Source organism: Mus caroli, chromosome 7, assembly GCF_900094665.2.
Source record: "Mus caroli chromosome 7, CAROLI_EIJ_v1.1, whole genome shotgun sequence".
Classification (NCBI taxonomy): Eukaryota; Metazoa; Chordata; class Mammalia; order Rodentia; family Muridae; genus Mus; species Mus caroli.
In genome coordinates this window covers 146833350-146855859 of record NC_034576.1, presented here as the reverse complement: position 1 = coordinate 146855859, position 22510 = coordinate 146833350, and the positions used below count along the sequence as shown (strand labels likewise).

The 22510-nt window shown below is 51.0% G+C and overlaps 1 protein-coding gene across 3 annotated transcripts in view; it reads left to right on the top strand.

Annotated features, from left to right (window-relative positions):
• Positions 1–22510, top strand: part of Ano1 (anoctamin 1) — a 146781-nt gene that overhangs the window by 48425 nt on the left and 75846 nt on the right. For all 3 annotated transcript variants that reach the window (XM_021166442.2, XM_029480047.1, XM_029480046.1), the window contains exons 2-3: positions 7516–7661; positions 16681–17013. In XM_021166442.2, coding sequence (XP_021022101.1) covers positions 7516–7661; positions 16681–17013 — 479 coding nt within the window. The remainder of the gene's footprint in view (positions 1–7515; positions 7662–16680; positions 17014–22510) is intronic.

Below are 22510 nucleotides of genomic sequence, written 5' to 3'. Positions count from 1 at the left end.
GATTAATTAATAAGAGGCACCCAGATATGCCCACAGGCCATGCAAAAGGGCAATTCTGAATCAGATGCCTTCTCTCTGATAAGCCAAACAACCTCAGTAGAGTTCACAGCTGAAACCATAGGAAACCTAGAACCATGAAGACCAGACTAGAGAGCTACACACCTAGTCTCCTTTGAATAGTCAGGAAAGGCGAAGGTGAGGTGGTTTCTGGCCACACATGGCCTGCAGTCCCAGGAAGCATGGTGTTCTAAACCAAAGAAGCTCTGAGAGTATGAGGCAGCCAGCACATTTCCAATCCAATCCGTAAGAAAGGAGAAACCAGAAAAAACAAAAAAACAAAAAACAAACAAAAAACAATTCTGTTCATGAGTGCTTGTTGACAGCATATTGAAATTTACTATTATTTTTTAATCTAATGGGCTGCATGCAATGAGTCGTTCCTTTGACCTGTTTATTTTTACTCCACTAATGTGACTGCCAGAGTACCCGAAAGCAGATCTTCCATGGTCCCATTGGGAAGCACAGTAACTGACTCCTTTGTGTTCAGAATGTTCTGTTGAGAGAGTGAGGCCCTTGTTACTTAAAGGTTCTGATGTCCTGATATTGGGTAGGATGGGCTCACGGCCTTGACAGTGGGAAGCCAGGCTCATTTGTTCCTCCATCCTGGAGACCTGTTCCTGGAGTGCAAGGTCAGTGCCCCTGGAAGGACAGGACAGGCTAGGGAGCTGCTGTTCTTTTTCTATCTGGGGAGGAAATGTAGAATCTATCATTGAAGCTCTGAGGCTGGAGTCTGGTGCATCTGTGTTCATGGTGGTGAAGTTCACCCTAGTGCCTAGACAGGGCTTCTGATGTCACCGTGTCGCCACAATGGTCATCAGCCTGTTTCCCACCTTATCCTATCATGGAGAGAGAGAGAGAGAGGCTAATTCTGGCCCTGAACCTTTCGTGGCTTCTCCCTTGCAAGGCACCCAGGAGGGGCAGGGGTGTGAATCTACTCACAGCCAGCCACAATCAGGGTAAGACCACAAGTTAATATTTGTAAAGAGCTCAGCTTTGGGCCAGCTCGAATAAGACAGCTTGTTAAATAAATAAGCACAAATGGAGAAATCACACAGGGTGCCAAACACTAGCTCGCAGAATGCCTGTGACCAGGCCTGCTGGGGCAGCAGCCAGCCCAGGAGCCTGGGAAGAGGGAGCCAGGGCTGGTGGAACTGAGCTGAGTCAATGTCCCCAGCCCCACAAGAAAGGCTTCCAGGATGAGGCCACAGGAGGCTGGCGAGTCCTAGCCTAGCCTGGGCATGTTTTCAAAGGTGTGTGTGTGTGTGTGTGTGTGTGTGTGTGTGTGTGTGTGTGTGAGTTCCCAAGGATCGGAATGAGCTGGAGAAGAAGAATGGACCACATGAAGAAGCTGGACCTGGACCTTCCCCTGAAGCTGACAGTCCCATAGACTCTGCAGGTTCTGCAGGAACCACACAATCCCCTCACACTGGGCACCCGGCTTTGGCTGCATGCCAGGGCTGGTGGTTCTGGCAGCTGGGCAGCTCTGCTAGACGCTGATGTCATGAGAGGGAAGGAAATGATTGACATCCCATCTCCGTTAGCAACAGCCTCCTTTAGATCTTTCTAGAGTCGAGTCACTTTCAGCAGGCCATGTCATCTACATTGTTTGGCATCTGTTTGGTCCTTCCATGAGATACCACCAGACCTGACTCATATGTGGCTCACTTTTCCCTTGTTCCTGTCCCTACCCTCAGGCTGCAGTGAGTCACCAGCTGTTCCTAAGACCCCTCCCCTTTCTTTTCTTTTCTTTCTTCCTTTCTTTTTTCTTTTTCCTTTTTGTACATTTATTTATTCAGTACAGTGATTCTCAACTTGTGACTCAAGACCCCTTTGGGGTCAAATAACCCTTCCACAGGGGTCACATATCAAATATCCTCCATATCAGATATTTATTTTACAATTCATAACAGTAGCAAAATTATAAAGTAGCAATGAAAATAATTTTATAGTTGGAGGTTACACCATGAGGAACTGCACTAAAGTGTCACAGCATTAGGAAGGTTGAGAACCACTGATATAGTGTGAGTGAGTGTGTGTGTGTGTGTGTGTGTGTGTGTGTCTCGAGAGTGTGCATGTGAGGACAATTTGTAGTAGTCAGTTCCCTTCTTCCACCTTGTGGCTGTACCTGCCTAGTCATCATGCTGGCCCAAAGAGTTTCCTTTGGTAAATAGAATTTTAAGGTAGATTTTTTTTTTTTGAAGTGCAGTGGTCTATGTTTAAGGATGAGGGCTGGGAAGAAGGTTAAAAACTCTTCCTGCTTTTATGGAAGACCTGAGTGAGTTCTGTCCTAGCACCCACACTAGGCAGCTCACAACTTCCTATACCACAGGATTCAGGTTGATCCAATGTCCTTTTCTGAACTCGGTGGACAACTGCACTCAGGCGCACACATGAACACACACCCATATACATATAAAAATAAGTCTTCAGATTTGAAGATGAAAAGGCAGTTTAACAAGTTAAATCAAGGCCACGGACTTGCTGGTGAGTTTTTGTGGTTCTGAAACAGATTCTTATGTAGCCCAGGTTGTCCTCCAATTCTCTATGTATGACCTTGAACCTTTGATCCTTGAACTTCTGATCCTTGGCCTCTGCCTCCTGAATGTTAGGAATCACAGGATGCACCATGGTGCCCCCCTCTCTTTCTTTCAATACAATACTATGGCTGAAATTCAGGGTTTTGACATGCTGGGTAAACTCTCTACCAACAGCAGCCTCATTCCTATCCCTTAGGCGCCTCTTAATGTAGAACTCTACAGGGAGGAGAGACTGTCTACCCAACCTCCAACACCTGCACCTGTGCACACAGGACTCTCAGCAGGGGTCAGCAGTCCCTGGTGAGAGAGAGCCAGCTTTACTCTCCTGCCTGACCTTCAAGCCAAGTGCATTGTCTATCAGGCCAGTGACACATGTGGCCTGCCCAGCAAGGGTGACCTCAGAATGCTGGCCAGCCTGAGGGCATCTCAGGGATGTCTAACAAGTCTCAAGACCATGTTCACATGTCACAGAGGAACCAACAGGAGGAAGTGCGGCTTCTAGGAATAGAGGGGACTAAAGACATAAGATGTCCTTGGGGTCAAAGAATGGTCCCATCCCTAATGTCATGGGGGTGTTATAGTTACTTGTATCCTAGAGAACAATTTAGGGACAGACTATTTATTTGGGCTAACCACATCAGAGGTGCCCATCATGATGGGCATGGTGTGGTTGAGCAGAAGGGCTCACATCACAGCAGACAAGATACAAAGAGTTTGTGAAGGGGCTAAGGCCAGGTCCAGCCCCAAGGACATCACCCCATGGCCTACTTCTTCCATCTAGGCCCAGTCTCCTACCTCTCACCATCTCCTAGTCACTACATCAGATTATGAACCCATCAAACATTGATTCATTGATTAGGTCTAAACCCTCAGGATCCAGTGTCTCTGTAAATGCTTTTGTGTAACTTTTCCTAGGGAGATGTGAACAAATGTCCATTTACCCTAAATAGAGCACTGGCAACATACCAAAGAAACTACCAGAGTCTAGCTCAGAAGACCAGTAAGCTTATTGGGGTTATTTAGAGGACTATATATGTACGGAGATACTTAAATAGGAGCATGGCAGCTCAAAGGCGGCTGCATTATTGAAAATCTCACTACAGCATGAATGACATCTCAGGTGGCAGCATCCCTGCAGCTCCTACATGACTTGCATTCTAATATCTAAGCCAGTGGGGGAGTCTCCTCTCCCCAGCCACTGTCCTGCTTGTATAACTCTTGTGAAGGACCTTCTGAGTCCTGTAAATTTTAGGATCTTCCTAAGTCTCATGGTTTCCTTTATTTTCTGAGTCTTTAAGGAACTCCTGGAGAAGGAATGTTTCAATTGAGAAAACATAGCTATATTATAACCACCTCACAGACATCCAAAAGTCCAGTCTACAAAAAAAAAAAAAAGCAGAGACTGAGACATGGTGAGACGTTTGTTTGAGCCCAGGGTCTTTGTGACCAGTCATCATCTCTCTCTGGTGCAGAAGCCCTCTTTGTGTCTGACTTTGTAAAAGCTCATTGCTCCTCTCTCTGAGCTGCAGATGGCTATGCTATGTGCTCAGACCTGTGGTGCAGGGCAGGACAGAGGGCAGAGCCAAGGAGGCCAAGACAAAATGCCATGGGAAAGGCTTCCCTCCAAGCCTTGCACAAGGCAGGTTCTCTCCTCCCTCCTATCACTTCCTGCTCACCCCCCACCCCCACCTCACACACCCAGGACTAGAAATGTCAGCAAAGACACAGGTGTCTGTTGGTTCCTGGCATCAAACACTAGCCATGGTGCTTCAGGAAGGCAAGAGTCCCATCATAAAGAGTACCCTGCAGCCAGCCAGGAAGGCCATAATTACTAAATAATGAGGGGATTAGTCTCAATGACAGAAGCTGGCCCTTGGGGTATAGTGTGATGAAATCTGTTGCGGTCTGCAATGGACAAGACCTGTTTCTACTTTGCTACTCCAAAGGGAGATAGTCCCCCTTATTGGTTTAACTCTGTTGTTGGTGGTCGTGGTGGTGGTGGTGGTGGTGGTCATCAAGATTTCAAGACCCAAGAACTCTGGGCCTGGGCTGTGGGGACCTAGGGACAGCATATGTTCTGTAGTAGCTACTTGTCTCATTGTTCTGATAAAACACAACTTAAGGGAGGAAGGGTTTCTCTGGTTCACAGTTAGAGGGCACAGTCCATTGTGGGAAGGCATGGAAGCAGGAACGTGAGGAAGATCATGTTATGTCCACAGGAAGCAGGAGGATGGACACGGGTGCTCCCCTTGCTCGCTCCTTTCATTCACTTTAGGACTCCAGCCCATGGAATGGTGTCCCCCACATTCAAAGCAAGTCTTCCCACCTCAGGTAACCCAATCTAAGCTCCGTCCCAGACATGCCCAGTGGTCTGTCTCCTGGTGATTCTAGAACCTATCAAGTTGACAGCCCGCCTCAGCCGTCTCAGGATTCTTCCCAGCCCATCCGTCCCTCACACTGCATTGTGTGGAGGCCACTCCATGTCCTCTTTGCCCTTGCTGGGTCATCCCTGAACTGCACATTCAGAAGCCATGGAGAGGGAGGTAACCAGAAGAAGCAGAGAATGGAAAAGGAGAAAATGCAGTCTTCTAAGCAAGTAGTGTCAAGCCCTGGCCAAGGCAGAGCGCAGAAGCAGGCCAAACCTGAAAGAAGAGCCTTATCTCAACTTCCTACACCGTGGCTGGGTGCTGTCTGGCGAGAAGACAGACAGCTGCCATGTCTAGAGATGGTCCCCCACCTGGCAGCTTTCAGGACCTTTGGGAATAAGGCCAGGAGGCCACACCTGCCCTAAAACCCCCTCAGGGTTAGAGGAAAAGTGTCACTTCCCAAACACATGAGAACACCAGAGCTTCTTGTCATACATGCACATACACACATGCACACACTTCTACCCACACACATACTCACATGCACGTGCATGCACTCTTACACATGTACTCACACAGAAACATATACACCTGCACACACAAGTACTCACACATATGCACGTACACATTTTTAGCATAGCACTAAAGTTCCACCCAGTGCATCACACACAATAAGTATTCTACAACTGGGTCACATCCCTGGCCCTGATTAATTTTATTTTTTTTCTTTTAAAAGAAAAAAAAGTTCTTCGCCGGTTCCTGGGAGATCCTTGACACCTGAACATAAATTTAGGAGGAGGGTGTGCTCCGGTTACACAATGCCAGTTGTTTATCAACAACAGTATGAAGTTACATAATCCTGTGTGTGACTGTATGTCTTTCCAGCCCAGTCCCCTGGCACAGTGGAGGGTGGAGGAGGAGGAGAGCTGTTTGCTGCTGGGATTTGGCCAACTTAATGCATTTCTTAAATCCCACTTTAAGGGCACTTGGCACTTATGGGAGTGCGCGAAGCTCAAGGACCCAGTAGCCTTTTCAAAACCTCTCCAAGTTCAAAGTTACTTAAAGTAAACAGGAGCAGATAACTGGCAGAGAAGGGGTAGTCAAGACAGTGACAAGATGGCAGTCACATGGCTAAGCACACACAGCGAGGGAAGGTCTCTGTGATCACCACAAGACAAGCCTGTGAGCCTGAGAAGGCACTGCTTGTCTCTTTGAATTGGGAGCCTGGAGCCCAGTACCTCCTGTCTGTCCCTCCCGTTCCAGCTCTCTAGATCCGGCCTGGGAATCACCAGAGGCTGTTTTGCTCCTGGTGACTTTTCATGATGACTTCTGGGGGCCTTGAATGTTGTCATGCAGCTGCAGGTCCAGCTGGTGGGAATGTCTGCTGTGGGAAGCTGGTAGCCCACCAGACAAGGTGCTGAGTGCAAGTTCTGAAGCTGAGGTTCAGACTGGGTCTGAGGACAGTGAGAGGTTGAGGCTGGAGAGCCCAGGAGGGTGTCCTGGGGGACAAGCACTCTGATGCCCACCAGAAAGGTAGAAGAAAGAGAGGCCATCCTGCAGGGCAGGTGGCAAGGGTGGCCCACCCCTGCAGAGGCTCAATCAGGACAGCAGATGCTCCTGGAGCCTGACTCCTCTTCCCCCTCTTCTTCCTCCTCTTCCTCCTCTTCTTCCTCCTCTTCTCCCCCCCCTCCTCTTTGTCCTCCAGAAGGGAGACTTAAAAACACCCTACTGTGTACAGGGACCCTGCTAGGACCTGAGGTGAGAGAAAGCACAGGCTTCTAGCCACTAAAGGAGATGCAGCTGGCCTTGGAGGGTCAGATCAGGGTGCTCTGCAGCCTCTTAAGTCCTTAAGAGAAAACAAAACAAAATAAAACCCCACCAACCAACCGGTCAGCATTCTCTCCTGGTGGGCAGGAGTTCAGTTAGCTGACATACACTCTCCCCTGTGGAGGAGATTGTCTAAAAGCTCACAGGTGGGGGCTGCAGTACTTGGGAGATGATGGTGGGGGAGGAGGTCTACACAGGAGTGGGTGACTGAAGAGGCTCAGGAGGGGTCCCAGGTGATGGCATTGTGGTTAATCTGTCACCTCCTTAGCAAACAGCAAAGTTAGCTCCAGACCTTTTTTTAAAATTTATTATTATTATTATTAGGTATTTATTTCATTTACATTTCCAATGCTATCCCAAAAGTCCCCAACACCCTCCCAGCTCTGGGCCTTTTTATTTAAGGTGTGGTCTGGGGCACTTTCCCTTGTAAGAATCCTTTCCACCCTCAAATTTTAAAAAACAAAACTCTAAACGGGCTCTGACCCCGGGTAAAAATAAAACTCGGAATCCTTTCTTCCTGTGTTTAAATTTCTACGGAAAATCTGACCCTTGTGGCCGCCGCCCCTGCGCTTATATCTTTAAGGCGGAGCCGGCGCGCGGCCAAGTTCACGGCGCGCGGGCGCCCTCGGGACGGGCCAGGTGGCGGCAGCGCCCGGGAGGTCGCGAGGGAGGAGGGAGCGGCCACGTCCCGTCCGCGCCAGGCCAGCACCGCTTCTCCGTTGCAGACGCCACCGGGGCTGTGGATGGGGAGCGCGAGGCCACCATGAGGGTCCCCGAGAAATACTCGACGCTCCCGGCGGAGGACCGCAGCGTCCACATCGTGAACATCTGCGCCATCGAGGACCTGGGCTACCTGCCGTCCGAGGGCACGGTGAGTTCGGGTGCGGCCACGGGCGACCTCTCCACAGCGCGCAAGGTTTGGGGGGTTCCCACCCACGCACGTGTGGCCTGGGAACGCGCTGCTGCCGGAACCAAGTGCACGCGACCTGCTATACTCTGCGCGTCCTCCCACTCGCGGAACGCAGCGCCAGGGGTCCCCAGAGTGTCCCTGGGGTCCTTGCAGAGCCCAGCCCAGGGTTTGCAGTGTCTCTGAGATCCCCCTCAGTGCTCTGCCCAGAGTCCCCAGAGTGTTCCTGGGGTCTCTGCAGCCTATTGCTAGGGGTCTACAGAGTGTTCTGAGGTTTCTAGTGTCCTCGAAGTCCCCACAGCGCCGGACCTGAGGTTTACCTGAGGTTTACAAAGTGTCCCTAAAATACCCAAAGTGCCCCCTGAGATCTTCACAACACACTGACTGGGGTCCCTAGAGTATGCACAGAGCCCAGTGTTCCTGGGATCCCAAAATTGTCTCTCGAAGTCTTTGCTTGTTCCTGGGATCTCTAAAGTGTCCCAGGGTCTCCACAGTGCCCAGTGGGGGGGGGGGGGTTCCCAGTCTCCTGCACATACAGCCCAAACCTGGATGAGACCCTCCTTTCTAGGCCCTTAGCCAGGAGCAGCAGGGTGGGTGGGAGTAGGAGTCAAGGGTAAGGATCAGGTGGCCACCCGAGTGAGCGAGACCACTGCACCGCCACGCCACCCGGTGGGGTTCGAGTCCCAGACTCCTCCTGCCTGCAGTGCTTAGGTCTCCAGCCCAATGCAGCTGGCACATGCTCAGACTCAACCCAGAGATTGCCAACCTCAATCTAGTCCCTCATCCTCTCCCAGCACCTTGGGCACGGGTAGGGGTGCAGGGTGGAGTCAGTCACCTGGTTGGGGAACCCAGTACAGAGGTTCCCCCCTCTATCATAGCATTGTCCCTGGGGCCAGACAGCAGGTCACAGGGATTCCTGGTGGCACCGCGTGTGTGTGTGTGTGTGTGTGTGTGTGTGTGTGTGTGTGTGTGTGTGTGTGTTGGGAGGGGGAGGGAATGGGATTCACTCCTGATGAGTCTGGTTTAAAGAACAAAGTTTCCCAGGGCCCAGGTGGGGGCGGGGCACCCCCAGCAGGCACCAAAGACCAAAGAGCTTTTTCTTTTTCTTTTTTCTTTCCTTTCCTTTCCCCCTCACCCCTACCCCCAGATCCCTCAAGGTCCCTTTCTAGGCTAGAGGGAGCATTGCTGTCCAATGCCTGGGGCTCTAGCCTGGGGCTGGAGTGGAAGGCCCAGTTTGAGGGATTGCCCCAGCCTGTCCTAGCCTGGGGCTGAGAGCCTGAGGGCCTGGGTGAATACACCCAGAAGCCTAATGGGAGCTATGGCTTGGCAGTGCAGGCTCCGGCTGTGGACAGTCTTGGCAGTCCTGGGGTCTCATCAGAGGGGTAGGTGGGGTTCTACTAGGTGGTACCAGAGTCCTGGGGAGCCTGGGCCAGGAACAGCTCTTGATGGACAGGAGCCTTCCTGTCAAGTACAGGATGGAAACAACCTTAGGAGCTCAGGGGACATTTGAATAGAGCTGTGAGTTGGGCCTTACTGGGCCTTGCTGGCCCCTAATATCCCCTGGGCACCCAGAGAGAGGGAGGGCTCTGCCCCTTCTGGAACTTAAAGAGATCAGATGGAATGCTCCACTGTGTCTATGACAGGACCAAAGGACAGATGCCCAGAGTTGGCTAGCTGCTTCTTAGCTTGCTTAACTCAAAACAATGAGGATATGGTGTGTGTGTTGGGTGTATGTGTGCGTGCGCGTGTGAGGGGGTACTGTTAATACAATTTGGAAAACTGAGGCCCAGAGGGACAGGTGTCTGCTTCTAAGTCACCCATCAGTTAGTTGAAAGACAGCTGAGGGAAACCATAGCAAGCCTGCCTGTGAATGGACATGGGGGGTTGGGGGGAGGAGGAACATCCATGGGACCCAGAGGCCAGAACATGAGGACTCCAGTTAAAGGCACTGGAGAACCGTGGTTGCCAAGGTAATAAAGAGGTGTTATTGTAGAGGTGGCCCCATGGGAGGGGACTTGAGTGAGCAGAGTCTGAACCAATGGCCCTGGGCACTGGCCTTCCCATTCAGAGACCTGTTATGTGCTCACACCTAGCAGCCACCAGTGACCCCTAAACCAAAGTCATTGAGTTCTTGATCTCAAAGGTGTCATGGTCCAGAAACAGACCCAGAGGAGGGTGGTGGCCCTTCTTGTGCACACAGCTTTTCCTAGATGCTTATACAGTGTTGCAGGCCAGGAGGGCTGTGGCTCTGGGTCCCTGTACAGGTCATTCTCAGGGGTCATGCTGTGACTGTAACTCTGAAGCCTGAGGTTCTGAGCATCCCCATACACTCCCGCCACCTCCATTAGTCATGGCAGAGTCACCCAGCAGAGGAAGCCCAATGGTCTTGAAAGCCAGAGGGTGTGGGCCACACCTTCCTTCCCTAGAGGAACAGCCTTAGAAAAAAACCCTTAGCCCAGACTGCAGCTCCCAGGTCGTCCTCCTTGCCAACTCCTTTTCAAGGGAAAGGGGGCAGATCGCTCCATTGGTTCAGTCAAGAGGCCAGAGCATCTGGGAAGGCAGAGGCCAGGTGAATGGGACTGGTTTCCTTCATTGTCTCTACTGAGGCCAGGCGAATGGGATTTAATTTTCTCTGTGCTGATCTTTGAGTGCTTCAGTCTTTAACCCAAGTTCTCCATGGCCTGGGATACCCATACCCTGAAATACCTGCTGTGTGGGTGTCAGCCTGCCTGCTGGGACAAGGGTATAGGCTTATCTGCCATCAGAGACTTCTGTTTATAGATTCCTGGACAAGCCCAGTGATCGGAAATGGATAGCTTGTGCTTATGAGTCAGGCACACACACACACACACACACACACACACACACACACACACACACATGTCTGGAATAAAAATGAAGTTTTACATTTACATTCCCTGGAGTTGGACATGGTGGCTTCAGGTTGCAATCCAAGAACTGCAGCATCTGAGGCAAGAGACTTGCTGAGAGTTTGAGACCAGCCTGGGCTACAGAGTGAAGCTCTATCTCAAAATCAACCACAAGGCTCTGATGCTCCTTACCCATCTGGAATCCAAGTCTCCTGACCAGAAGCAAGATCTCAGGCCTCTAATGTTGTCTTTCCCATTTTTAAAGAAGTTCCGAGATATTTAGATTCCTTCAGAAGCATCAGTATTTTGTCACAGGCTATTTGAATTCAGCCTGTGCTCCAGGAACAGGGGCGGGTGAAGCACATTTAGGGTCCCAGCACATTTAGGGTGTGAACATGGGGCCCTGCCAATGCCTCCTGCTCTGCCCAGCAGCTGGCACCTTCCTTGTTTGTAGTGCTGGGACAGGATCTGCTGTCCATCTTTCTCTAAAAACTCCCTGGGGGAAGTTCTTTCCGGGAGCACTTCCCCCAAACTCCCAGGAGAAAACATCCACACATTCAACCCCTGCAAGGGTCCCTCCCATTCTCTGTGGCCACAGCACATAGTGGTACCTAGACACAAGCTTCTATTGTTCATTTGTACATGAACACACACACAAATGCACAGTCATCCCACAACCACCCATCCAGAGATCACTAAGAAACACGAAGGTGCCCCTTTTCTTAACCAGAGAAAGAGAGAACATTTAGAAGTTACACACAAACCCCAATCCACATCCTTTCTGCTGCAGTTTACATAGTGGCCTCTTTGTCCTGCTTTGTCCAGCAAACGGACATGCAGAGTCACCTGGTGCCTCTGCACCTTCTGTGGGACTTACCATGTCTTCCTCTGTGTCTCCCAGGCCCACCTCAAAACAGCTTCACAAACCCTGGGGGTTCCAGACAGGGAGCCCATATTGCCTGCCTAGAAGTTGCTACCCACTAACAGTGAACAAAGATGGCTTTTCCACACTTTATAAAGCCAATGCCTACATAGATGACAGACAGTTTTTCCAGTATAACAGGACGAATTACCAAGGACCAGGGCCCTAGGAATGACCACATGGGTGTTGGTGCCACATCCTACTACCCCACCCCCACCCCCACTTGGTCAGTTCTAAAATCTGAACCTGACTCACTACCACCTTTCTCTTATGGTTCCCTCTGACAGTAAGGTCCTTTTCCCTGTCCCACCTGCATGTGTGCATGTGTGTGTGCATGTGTGGTATATATGGTGTATGTGTTATGTGTATATAAGTGTATGCATGGGTAGTGTATGTGGTATGTGTATGTATGTATATGCATGTGTAGTATATGTGGTGTATGCGTATGTGTTGTGTGTATTTATGTGTATGCATGTGTAGTATATGTGGTATGTATATGTATGTGTGTGCATTTGTGGTGTATATGGTGTGTGTATATGTGTGTGTGTGCGTGTGTGGTGTATGTGGTGTGTGTGTATGTGTGTGTAGTCCCAGAGGGTGGTATTTTGGGTGACTTCTCTCACTCCCCACTTTACATTTTGAGACAGTCTCTCATTGAACCTGGAGCTTGCCAGTTCCTCTAGACTGTTTGGCCAGCGAGCCTGCCCCTGCTTCCCCAGTACAGTGACTCTGTGCATACTGCATCCAGATTTTTCCATGAGTGCCAAGGACCCGAACCCAGGTCCTCATTCTTGTCCTTTCTCTTTCTTCATGCCCCAAGCGCCCAGTGAGAATGAACCTCCCTAAGGACACACAGTCCGAGGGGCCTGTGGTAGATACTTTATGGTGCACACACTGAGTCCTTCTAATAGCACTGCCAGGGAAGTCCTGTTACATGAGGGAGGGCTTACTGACATGTGTCTCAGGGAGGTGGAGCCATGTTCTAGGAGCAGCCCACCAATCGTGGCTGAGTGGGTCTTTGAGCACAGGCAAGATGAAACCCACTTTGGTCCCCTATGTTTTCCCCTAGGACTGGTAGACCCCTGCGGGAAGGCCTAATAGGCCGTGTACACAGGAGGCAATTGCTCAAGTTGAATCTGACCCCTGCCTCACCTTGCAGACTCCTTGGTGGCTCCCTGGGGTCATTTCCCTGTGTGTCTCACAGGAAGGCTCTGTCCTTTTCTCTAAGTCTTGGCTGTCCATCTTCTTCAATGGTAGCCATTGTTCTGGCTCTTGGGTGCCTGTGTGTCAGGGCAGTCCTCGGTCTAGCCTCAGGGGCTCGTGCTGAGGAGAGTTAGAACTTCTTGGAAAGGTGGTCCACAGGAGACTAGCGTGGCACCTTGGATCCTAGACAAAGAAGCCAGGAAACCAGTTTGAAGAGGCTAAAGAAAGATGAAGAGAAGAAGGGGGAGGGGGGGAGAAGAGAGGACAGACAGTGTGCACGATAGGGCAGAAGGCAGGTAGGAAGGGCAGGGCAGAGGGGAGATGAGGTCCCAGCTTCAGGAATTACCAGGACCCCTGGCCAGCCTGATTGGATCCCAGGACTGTTTGGAAATGAGACTGAGACCTTTGAGCCTCTGGACTGATCAGGATGCCAACCAAAGCAGGTATGTCCTCAGCGCCCATTAGTATATGCCTATTTTGGCTCAGCATAGACACACTGCCTAGTGTGGCACAGGGGCTCCTTGTCTTCCAGGGCTCCCTGTTGGGGCCTGGTTCATCTTCCCCTTTAAGGCTCCTCTAGCAGCCAGCGCCCAGTGACTTTGCACTTCTCTGCCCTTCCTGGGATTCTGAGAAGGACCTGCCCTTAGCCCCCAGGATGGAGCCTGGCTGACGGTCCTGCCCCCCAGGCACCTGGCCCATCCAGAACCCTAATCAACCTGACTAATCCTCCTGGCAGGAGGTGGCCCTACTGACCTTCCAACCTCCCAGTGTTCCCAGACTTGAACCTGGCCCAGCCAACTTCAGGGCCTGCAAGAAACCACTGAGACCTTCCTGTCAGCCTCTGCTTACCAAACTGCCTGGTGGCTTGGTGACTTTGTGGTAGAATGGAGGCACGCTCCTGGTTACTTTCCTCAGTGCTAAGTCAAAGCTGGAATCCTAAGGTAGTGGGTGGGGATTTGGTACCCAGGGCATCGAGCTAGATACCTGTGGCCTACCCTCTCTTCCATGTGTCAGTCTTAGTTTCTTCCAGGCTAGGTGGACCTAGCAACAGTGCTCCTTCCATGTGTGGGACACTTGAAGACAGGGTGTCCCATTCTTAGAAAGTGTGTCACCATTTCTGTGAAGGGCAAAAATGCCTTGGGTGTGTGGACAGGATCCAAGACTAGGCCCAGCGCCATACCTGCCCCAGACATGGGTCCTCTGTCCCTCTACAGAGACGCATACTCACCTTAATGGCTGAGAACAGATGTTCATATTCCCATAAATTTAGCTTTTTACTGGGCCAGAGTACCGCTCCTGTTGTGACACTCCAGAGTGTCACAGCTCTGGTCTGGGGCTGTGGCTCAGTGGGTAGACATTAAACTGAGTTCTAGTCCCTGTTCTGCATAAAACAGGCTGAGGGTACACATGCCCCAACTGCAGCACCAAGAAGACAGAGACAGGAAAATCTGAAGTTTAAGGTCATCCTTGGCTACATAACAAGTTCCAGGCCAGCCTGGGCTACAAGAGACCTTGCCTCAAAAGAACTAAATAAAATAAAATAAAACAAACCAAAACCAAACCAAACCAAAACCCAGCCATCCTGAGCCTTCCTGGGGTCACACAAATATAGGGGTGTCTCTGGCCTATAGGCATCCAGATGGTATCACTCAAAGAGAACAGGGAAGAAACCCCTTAGGGGCACTTTGGGTAAATTATCCACACTCTCCAGGGCCCTGTGGAGCTCACCAGGATGGATGGAACCCCAGTCACCATGAAGAAAGTAGGTAGAGCCCTCCCAGTCTCTTGTAGCTATGAGTGTTTAGGTGGACCACAGGCCCTACTGTCTCTAGGAGATGTAGTCCTGAAATAAGGATGCTGGTCATGACTCCCCCCCCCCTTGCCCTGCTCAAGAGCCCCTCTCCCCTCCTTTCACTGGTCTGGACCAGATGCAGCTCTACTCTGCCTCCCCTTTCCTTTGTCACCTTCATAACCCACTGTGCCTCAGAGGACAGTGTTGTTATGCTACTTCCAAGGAAATACATGGCCCTTCAGAGTCACCTCTGAAGTAGGGGACATCTTGAGGTTCTGGGTGGCCACACTGGGGGAGGTGGGCAGTGGCTTCCTGGCTGCTGGTGTGTCAGGGTCCAGGTCAGATCAAGGTCAGGCCCCTGGGTATTGGTGGAGCTTGAGCCTCTGGCATGGGCAGGATACGATAAAGCAGCTTAGGGGACCAAGGTGATATGGAGGGAGTGGAGAATCCTGTGACTGGGGCTGTAGTGACAGGTGTCCAGAGAAGGGAGCAGAACCTAGCTGGCTAATACTGAGAAAGATATGTCTTTTAGTACTATGCAGGGGAAACTGAGGTTGCACCCTGTGTGGAGGAGAGGGTTGGATCCCTGCCTGGCTTAGGATCTCTTGGTACAGGAAGGGTTCCAGGAGGAGGTATCCTAGCCATGGTTCTGAAAGGGACATGCAAACAGCTGTAGTTGCTGGCCACTGTGTTGGACCTCACATGGCACCAGGAAGATGTAGCTGGCGATGTCCTCCCCACCACCCTGCTCAGGACCAAGAGCTGGCACAGGGGAAAGGGTGGGGCCTCTGCATGGCTGCTAAACTCTGAGAAAGAAACTGCTGGAATCAGGTGTTCAGGCTGGGCTGAAGCCAGCTCTGGAGACAGGTGGCAGTTCCTCAGCCCGTGTCCCAGTCTGGATCATGCCTGGATCTCAGGCCTCATCCCTCCACGCCAGAGTACAACATGGGAATTGGGTTTCTGAGGATCCTGGCTAAGTAAACAAGGGCCTCACACTTCTGAGCTCTGATCATCCAACTGGCTCATGGCCCTGAAGGCACCACCATGCTGCCTGGATGCTGGCTGCCAGAGGGAGACAATGCCTTCAGAGAGCTGAATGCAGTTCTGCCCTGCCTTGGGCTCTGCCCTGTGCACATGGACCACCTCCTTCATAGGGCTTCCACTTCAGGGATTTTACAGCAGATTTTTGCCAGGAGTCAAACAGGACCTTCCCATCCAAAGAGCAGGAGGCCCTGTTGGTAACCAGGCACAACTTGGCATCCTTAAGGGAGACAAAGGCCTCCTCCTAGAGGTCAGTCACTGTGTCTTCTACATACTTCAGTCCGTGGGACTGGGTCTGGCTCACAGTGGGCATCTATAGGGGTAGCTGTCCCTTGGTATGGCACAGTAGTGGTTCTAGATCCCTCAGATACTGAAACCCTCAGATGCTCAAGTCTCATATGCTATGATACAGTAGGGTTAGGGGTGGCTTGCCACACAGGCATGAGTACTTGAGCTTGGATTCTCAGCACCTACATTTAAAAGCTGGGCATGAGGATGGACATACTTACAATCCCCATACTATGGAGGTACAGACAAGAGGGATGCTGGACTCACTAGCCAACCAGCCTAATGGGAGAGATCCGGGTTCAGTGGAAGACCCTGTCTCAAAAAACAAGAAAGATGGGCTAGAGAGATGGCTTGGTGGGTAAAGGACCTGTGAACTCTGTGCCCAGCATTCAGGTAGAGGATCACAACCCTCTGTAACCCCGTTTCAGGGGATCTAGTGCCCTCTTCTGGCTTCCACAGACACTGCATGCTCATGGTACACACACATACCTTCAGGCAAGCACTCCACACATAAAAATAAACCTTAAAAAGATACATGAAACCAAGGGAGACTCTTGTTGACTTACAACTTCTGCCCACATATGAAAGTACAGGGATGTACACACACACACAGGAAAAGGAAAAATAAGTAATCTGCTGTGTGTTTGCATTGAACACATGGGTCAGTGAGGAGGAAATGGATGCAGGCATGAATAAACATGTTGTATCAGAGATTATATCTGTCTCCAACAAGTGGGACTATGAACCCTGGCGTGTTTGTTGAGTGACCGGGAACATGGATGAGTACGATACCCACCTTGAAGCACGTTACCAGGAGACCCCTGGAGAACCACTCCAGACTGAACATCTCTCTTTCTCGCCTCACAGTTGCTGAACTCTCTGTCCGTGGACCCTGATGCCGAATGCAAGTATGGACTATACTTCAGGGATGGCAAACGGAAGGTGGACTACATCTTGGTATACCATCACAAGAGAGCCTCGGGGAGCAGGACTCTGGCCAGGAGGGGACTACAAAATGACATGGTCCTGGGGACCCGCAGTGTCAGGCAGGACCAGCCCCTTCCCGGGAAGGGGAGCCCTGTGGATGCGGGCTCACCGGAAGTCCCCATGGATTACCACGAAGATGACAAACGCTTCAGACGGGAGGAGTATGAGGGCAACCTGTTGGAGGCAGGCCTGGAGCTGGAGAATGACGAGGATGTGAGTGTGGCTTCACATTGTCTGGGGATGCCAGGTGGACATGGGCTGGGCAGGTCTGTTTGCAGAAGGTGGGGTGGGGGTGGGGATGGGGGGAGGGCTGGTCACCTTTAGCTCCGCTCTTGCGTCCATAGTGGGCTAGAAATGGCTTCTAAACAGTTCATGAGAAGTCCCAAGCCAGCCTCCTCCTCCAGCAACCTCATCTGCCTGGGGCAGAGCGAGCCAGTGACTGTGACCTTGAGGTCAGACCATTTCCTGCCTCTGCTCAGTGCCCGGCATGGGAAGATTTGCTGGGTCAGAGGTGCAGAGTGTGGAGCCATTCTAGGGGTTTCTCCTGGATGTCCTCAGCCTTCTCTGAGCCTCAGTTTCTCAACCTGTGAAGAAGAGATTGGATTGGTCTGTAGAATCTTGGGGTCCCTGCTCTGAAACCCACATCTCTGTAACATTGCGTTCAGGAAGTCTAGAAGTTTTGCTAGGGTTCTGGGAAGAACAAAGGATCCACTGTCTCTGGCAGCTGCAGAGTGGCTCAAATCATTGCAACTTTTAACCACTCAGCCAATTGCTGTGTGCTTCCTGGTTGACATCTTACCCTCTTACTGGACAAGAGGATGTGGGGAAAAGCCTCTGCTTTGTAAGTGAAGTGGGCAAGTGTAATTCCTGTAATCAGACTAGCAGGAGGATTGAGTGTTCAAATCTAGCCTGGGCTACATAGCAAGAAACTGTTTAATAATTAAAAGGAGGGGCTGGAGAGACGGCCCCGTGTCTAAGGAGCTTGCCTTGCAAGCTCGAGGACCTGAATTTGGTCCCCAGAACCCATGTAAAAAGCCAGGCTTGGTGGACACACTTGTAATCCAAGACCTAAGGATGGATATTACCTGAGGAATGACAGTTTAATTTGTCCTCTGACCTACACACACACATGCACACGTGTACCTGTACACACCCACTGAGATTATCTCCCAGTGTATCTCAGTCTTGGGGTATCGTTCACCTTCTTGGGTCAGCTTCCCCTTGCAGATCCACTCTGCTTTTTCCTGTGGCAGTTCCTGGGGTGCATGAGGAAATGGAGGGGTTGGGCAGCAAAGGTTTGAAGCTGGCAAAGACTCAGAGGTCCTTTTTTTTGTTTGTTTGTTTGTTTTTTTGTTTTTTTCAAGACAGTTTTTTTCTCTCTATAGCCATGGCTGCCCTGGAACTCACTTTGTAGACCAGGCTGGCCTCAGACTCAGAAATCAGCCTGCCTCTGCCTCCCAAGTGCTGGGATTAAAGGCGTGCACCACCACCGCCTGGTGACTCAGAGGTCCTTGACTCTAAGGTTGGCAGCTAGAACCTGGATATCGAAGATCACTTTGAACAGGGCTGTGTCAGGCTTTCTCCTTGTCCACTCAAGCCACCAGGGGCTTTTGGAACACACTGCTGCCATGCAGAGTTTATTGTACATGTCATTTTATTCCTGGAGGAAGGAGAGGGTCTTTCAAAGGCTGGGGGTCTGCCTCCAGCTGAGACATCCAATGCCCACTGTGATCCCCATAGCTGTGTCTCTTGTGTGTTCCTCTTTATATCTGTGAAGTTCTTTCCTGGAACAATCTGAAATTCCCAGGTGTGGGCCCTCTGACGTGGGTGACTCAGACCAACCTGTCAGACCTCAACTTCTGACCTAGCCTTTCTGAACGGAAGGTCTCAGTTTCCCCACCTGGAGAATAGAGATAGCAAAAACCTTCACTCAGTGTTGGGTGTGGAGCACATCGTTGTTGGCTGTGTGCTGTTATGTCCAAGCACACCTAAGCTTCAACACCAGAGAGGGAATAAGATGGGATATAATGAGGAAGCTGAGGGCAGCCTTGGCTAAAGCAAAATAAATAAAAGCAAAGAGGAAGAGAGGGAGGGGAGGGGGAGGGAAGAAGGGTTTTAGTATGTGATGGCTTCTCTCCTCTTTGCAATGAAAAGCAAACGCGGGGCCGGGGGGTGGGCAGTGTTGCTGACTCTTATATAGAAGACCTAGTTTTGTCCCTAAATGACCCCAATTTCACAGACAATTTGGCTCTAGAGCTGAATAAGCTTTTGCAGCCATTGGTTTGACCCTTTTGAGAAACAAAATATGAGGTGCTGGAGAGATGTCTCAGATGGTCGAGAGCACTGGCTGCTCTCACACGGGACTTAGGTTCAGTTTCTAGCATCCACATGGCAACTCACAACCATTTGTACCTCCGGTTTCAAGGGACCTGATGCCCTCTTCTGGCCTTCACAGGCTCCTGCACACACATGGTGCACAGATGCACACGCAGGCAAATACACACATTTAAAAAAAAGTGAAAAAGTAAAAAAATGAAATGTGGGACTGGGTGGAGCTCAGCTGTAGAGAACTTGTCTGGTGTGCCTGAAAGCAGGACTCAGTCCCCAGCACAAAAAGAAAAGGAGGGGTGGGGGGTGAAATCATGATGAGACCAAGTATATGAGAGTCTAAGTTTTCTGTCATGTGTGTATATGTGCATGTATGTATATATATGTGTGCATGAGTACTTGTGTGTGCACATGGGTGTGTATGCATGTTTGTGCATGTGTGTATGAGTGTGCATGTATGTGCAGAGGACAGCCTCAGGTATTGGTCCTGTTTGAGGCAAAACTTCTTTGATGCTTGCCACTGTCCTGCATAGCTCAGGCCGACTTGTGTCTCTACTCCTGTCTTGCTTTAAGAGTGCCAGGACTAGAGATGCATGACACTGTGCCCTCCTTTACATGTGTTCAGAGGATTTGAACACGAGTCTTCAAACTCCACACAAAGGACTTTGTGCACGGAACTATCTCCCAGTCACCCTACCCCCACCCCTCCCCTCCATTTTTGAGAAAAGGGCTTCTCTCTCTGAGCCTGGACTTGCCATTACAGCTAGACTGGCAAACCAGCAAAGCCCTAGGATCCGCAGGTCTCTGCCTGTCTGCGCCAGGGTTACAGGTGCACACCACCACACCCAGTTTCTGTGAATAGAGCCTGAGTCCTTCCAGGTTCCAGTTCAAGCTTCCTAGGCAACAACACTAAGTGGTCTCCCTGCAGAGCCTTGAGGTCATCCCCTGGTCCCAGCAGCCTGCTGGAAGCTGCAAGACTACAGGGCTGACAGGGCCACAATCAGCAGCTGCTCTCTGTCCTCCCGGGTGGAGCAGAAGTTGGGTCTGGATGGGTTGTTTGGGCACAAGTAGCAGGCAGAGGTATGAGTGGCCTCTGGCTACTGAGATTAACAGACAGGGCCAGCCCAGCAAGGTCAGGCCTGTTTGGGGGTGAAGAGCTAATGAGCCTTCCGGGGTGTGCTCAGATTACAGGGAGCCTGAGGGCTGGCAGAGTTTGTAATGAGAAAGCCTAGACCAAGATCCCCCAATGTCTTCTGTGGGTAGGACATTTCCAGATCTCAGTAAGTACCCCAATACTCCATGCCCTCCCACACCCTACACGTGACATCGGAGGTGGTCTCCCAACCTGAGTTCCATGGCATCTGACCTTTAACGGTATCCCTGGGCTCTGCTGGGCTGATGGTAACTCTCAAGTTCTGAAAACTAAAACTGTCTGTCCCTGTGATGTTGCTGAACGTGCTTGGCGCCCTAAATTACCACCAGCCAGGGGACCTCTGTTTCCAAGGCTGGATGAGAAGGTGAATAATGACTTTGAAGGAGATGAGGTGTCATGAGCATGATCCTAGCCTCATGAGCTGACAATGAGGCAGCATTGCAGACAACTGCAGCCCAGCTTCCTACAGGCAGCTGAAGTGTATATACTACACTGTTTGTGATGTTACCAAAATTGGGGTCACAGTCTGTTCCCAGAAAGATGACCACATTAGATGTGACCACATTAGATATTAGATAAATCAATCTCTCTCTCTCTGTCTCTCTCTGTTTCTCTCTGTCTCTCTGTCTCTCTCTCTGTCTCTCTCTGTCTCTCTCTGTCTCTCTCTGTCTCTCCCTCTCCCTCTCCCTCTCCCTCTCCCTCCCCCCCCTCTCTCTGTGTGTGTGTGTGTGTGTGTGTGTGTGTGTGTGTGTGTGTGTGTGTTTGAGTGTGTAAGGGAGGTAGATGCCCTGGCTGTTCTAGAACTGGCTATGTAGAGCAGGCTGGTTTCAAACTTGCAGAGAGCCTTCTGTCTCCTGCCTCTGTCCCCTCATGCTGGGATTAAAGACATAATGCTCACACTCTGGGGATGTATTTTTCTGCTTTTTGCTACTAGGTTGACCGTTTCAAATTGGCTTTTTGAGTATGGGCTGGCAGAATTTGACTGGGAGCAGTGGCCTGGGAGCCCCATGCAGACCAGAACCGCTCTGTGCTTTCTGTCTCACTAAAGCCAATTTACTGTCCCAAGGTGTTCAGAATGTCATGTGGCCTGTGGCATTGCTACCATGCAGGGGAGCAGCTCTTAAAGACTAGGTGACAGGTGAGCACAGATGGGTGGGTGACTTAAGACAGCAGAAATTGCACTTCTGGAAGCCACAGGTTGGAAATCAGGATGTGGGTAGAGCCATAGTCTGGCCTCTTCTGCTGTAGCCCATATGTCCCCTTCTCTGCTTCATAGTCTCTCTGTTTAGGGCCCACCCTACCCCATTTCGGCTTTATCGAAGCCTGCTTACATCTGCAATGACCCTCTCTCCAAATCAGGGCACACCCACAAGTCTCAGGAGTGGCATTTGAGCGGTTGTTAAGGGAATGCAGCCCATTAAACCCACCTCGAGAATAAAGCTCTCGGCTCTCAAGTGGGGACAAGGCAGGGTGGCAAGAGGGCTTCAGCGCTTGTGGTAGAGGAGCAGGGCTCACATCTGGCACAAGGTGGGCTGGCAGCCTAGCGTAGGAACAGGTCTGCCTAGGCTGGGCTGGCCTGCCTTCCCATGGGGCCACAATGCACCCTGCATACCCTTGTGCAAACACAGGATCTGAATCAGTAGTCCCAGGGTTCTAAACTATCCCTTGAGCCGTAAAGGAGGGTACTTTTCTCCCTGGATGCATCCCCAGAAAAAGGCTCCCAACATCCAGGAATGCCCCTACCCACTGCTTAGTCCCCAGACGTGGCCCCAATATAACTGTAGAATTTGTAGAGTCACAGTGCCTGCCCCCACCCCCCTGCCCGGAGAAATCCAAGATGCCTTAGAGAGAGCCCAGGGCGGATGGGATGCTTTGCTCCATGGGAGTCTCTCACCACCCGCTGCCCTTGAGGGGTCAGGAAGCCCTAGATGAACAGCATGGTGGGGAATGGCAAGAGGTATTGTCATGAGGCAGAGGTCTTAAGACCCTTTCTCTTCCCCTCTGTCTGTATCTTCTTTCTCTCACCTCCTGTCCCTCCCATTTTCTTTTTCTCTTTCTTCTGTCTTTGTTCCTTCCTAGCTCCCTCTTTGTCTGCACTTCTCTCTGCCTCCCTCTCTCCCTCCCCCATCCCCTTCTCTCCCTCTTCCTCCTCCCCTCTCTCTCCCCTCTTCTTTGTTTCTCTCTCTCTCTCTCTCTCTCTCTCTCTCTCTCTCTCTCTCTCTCTCTCTC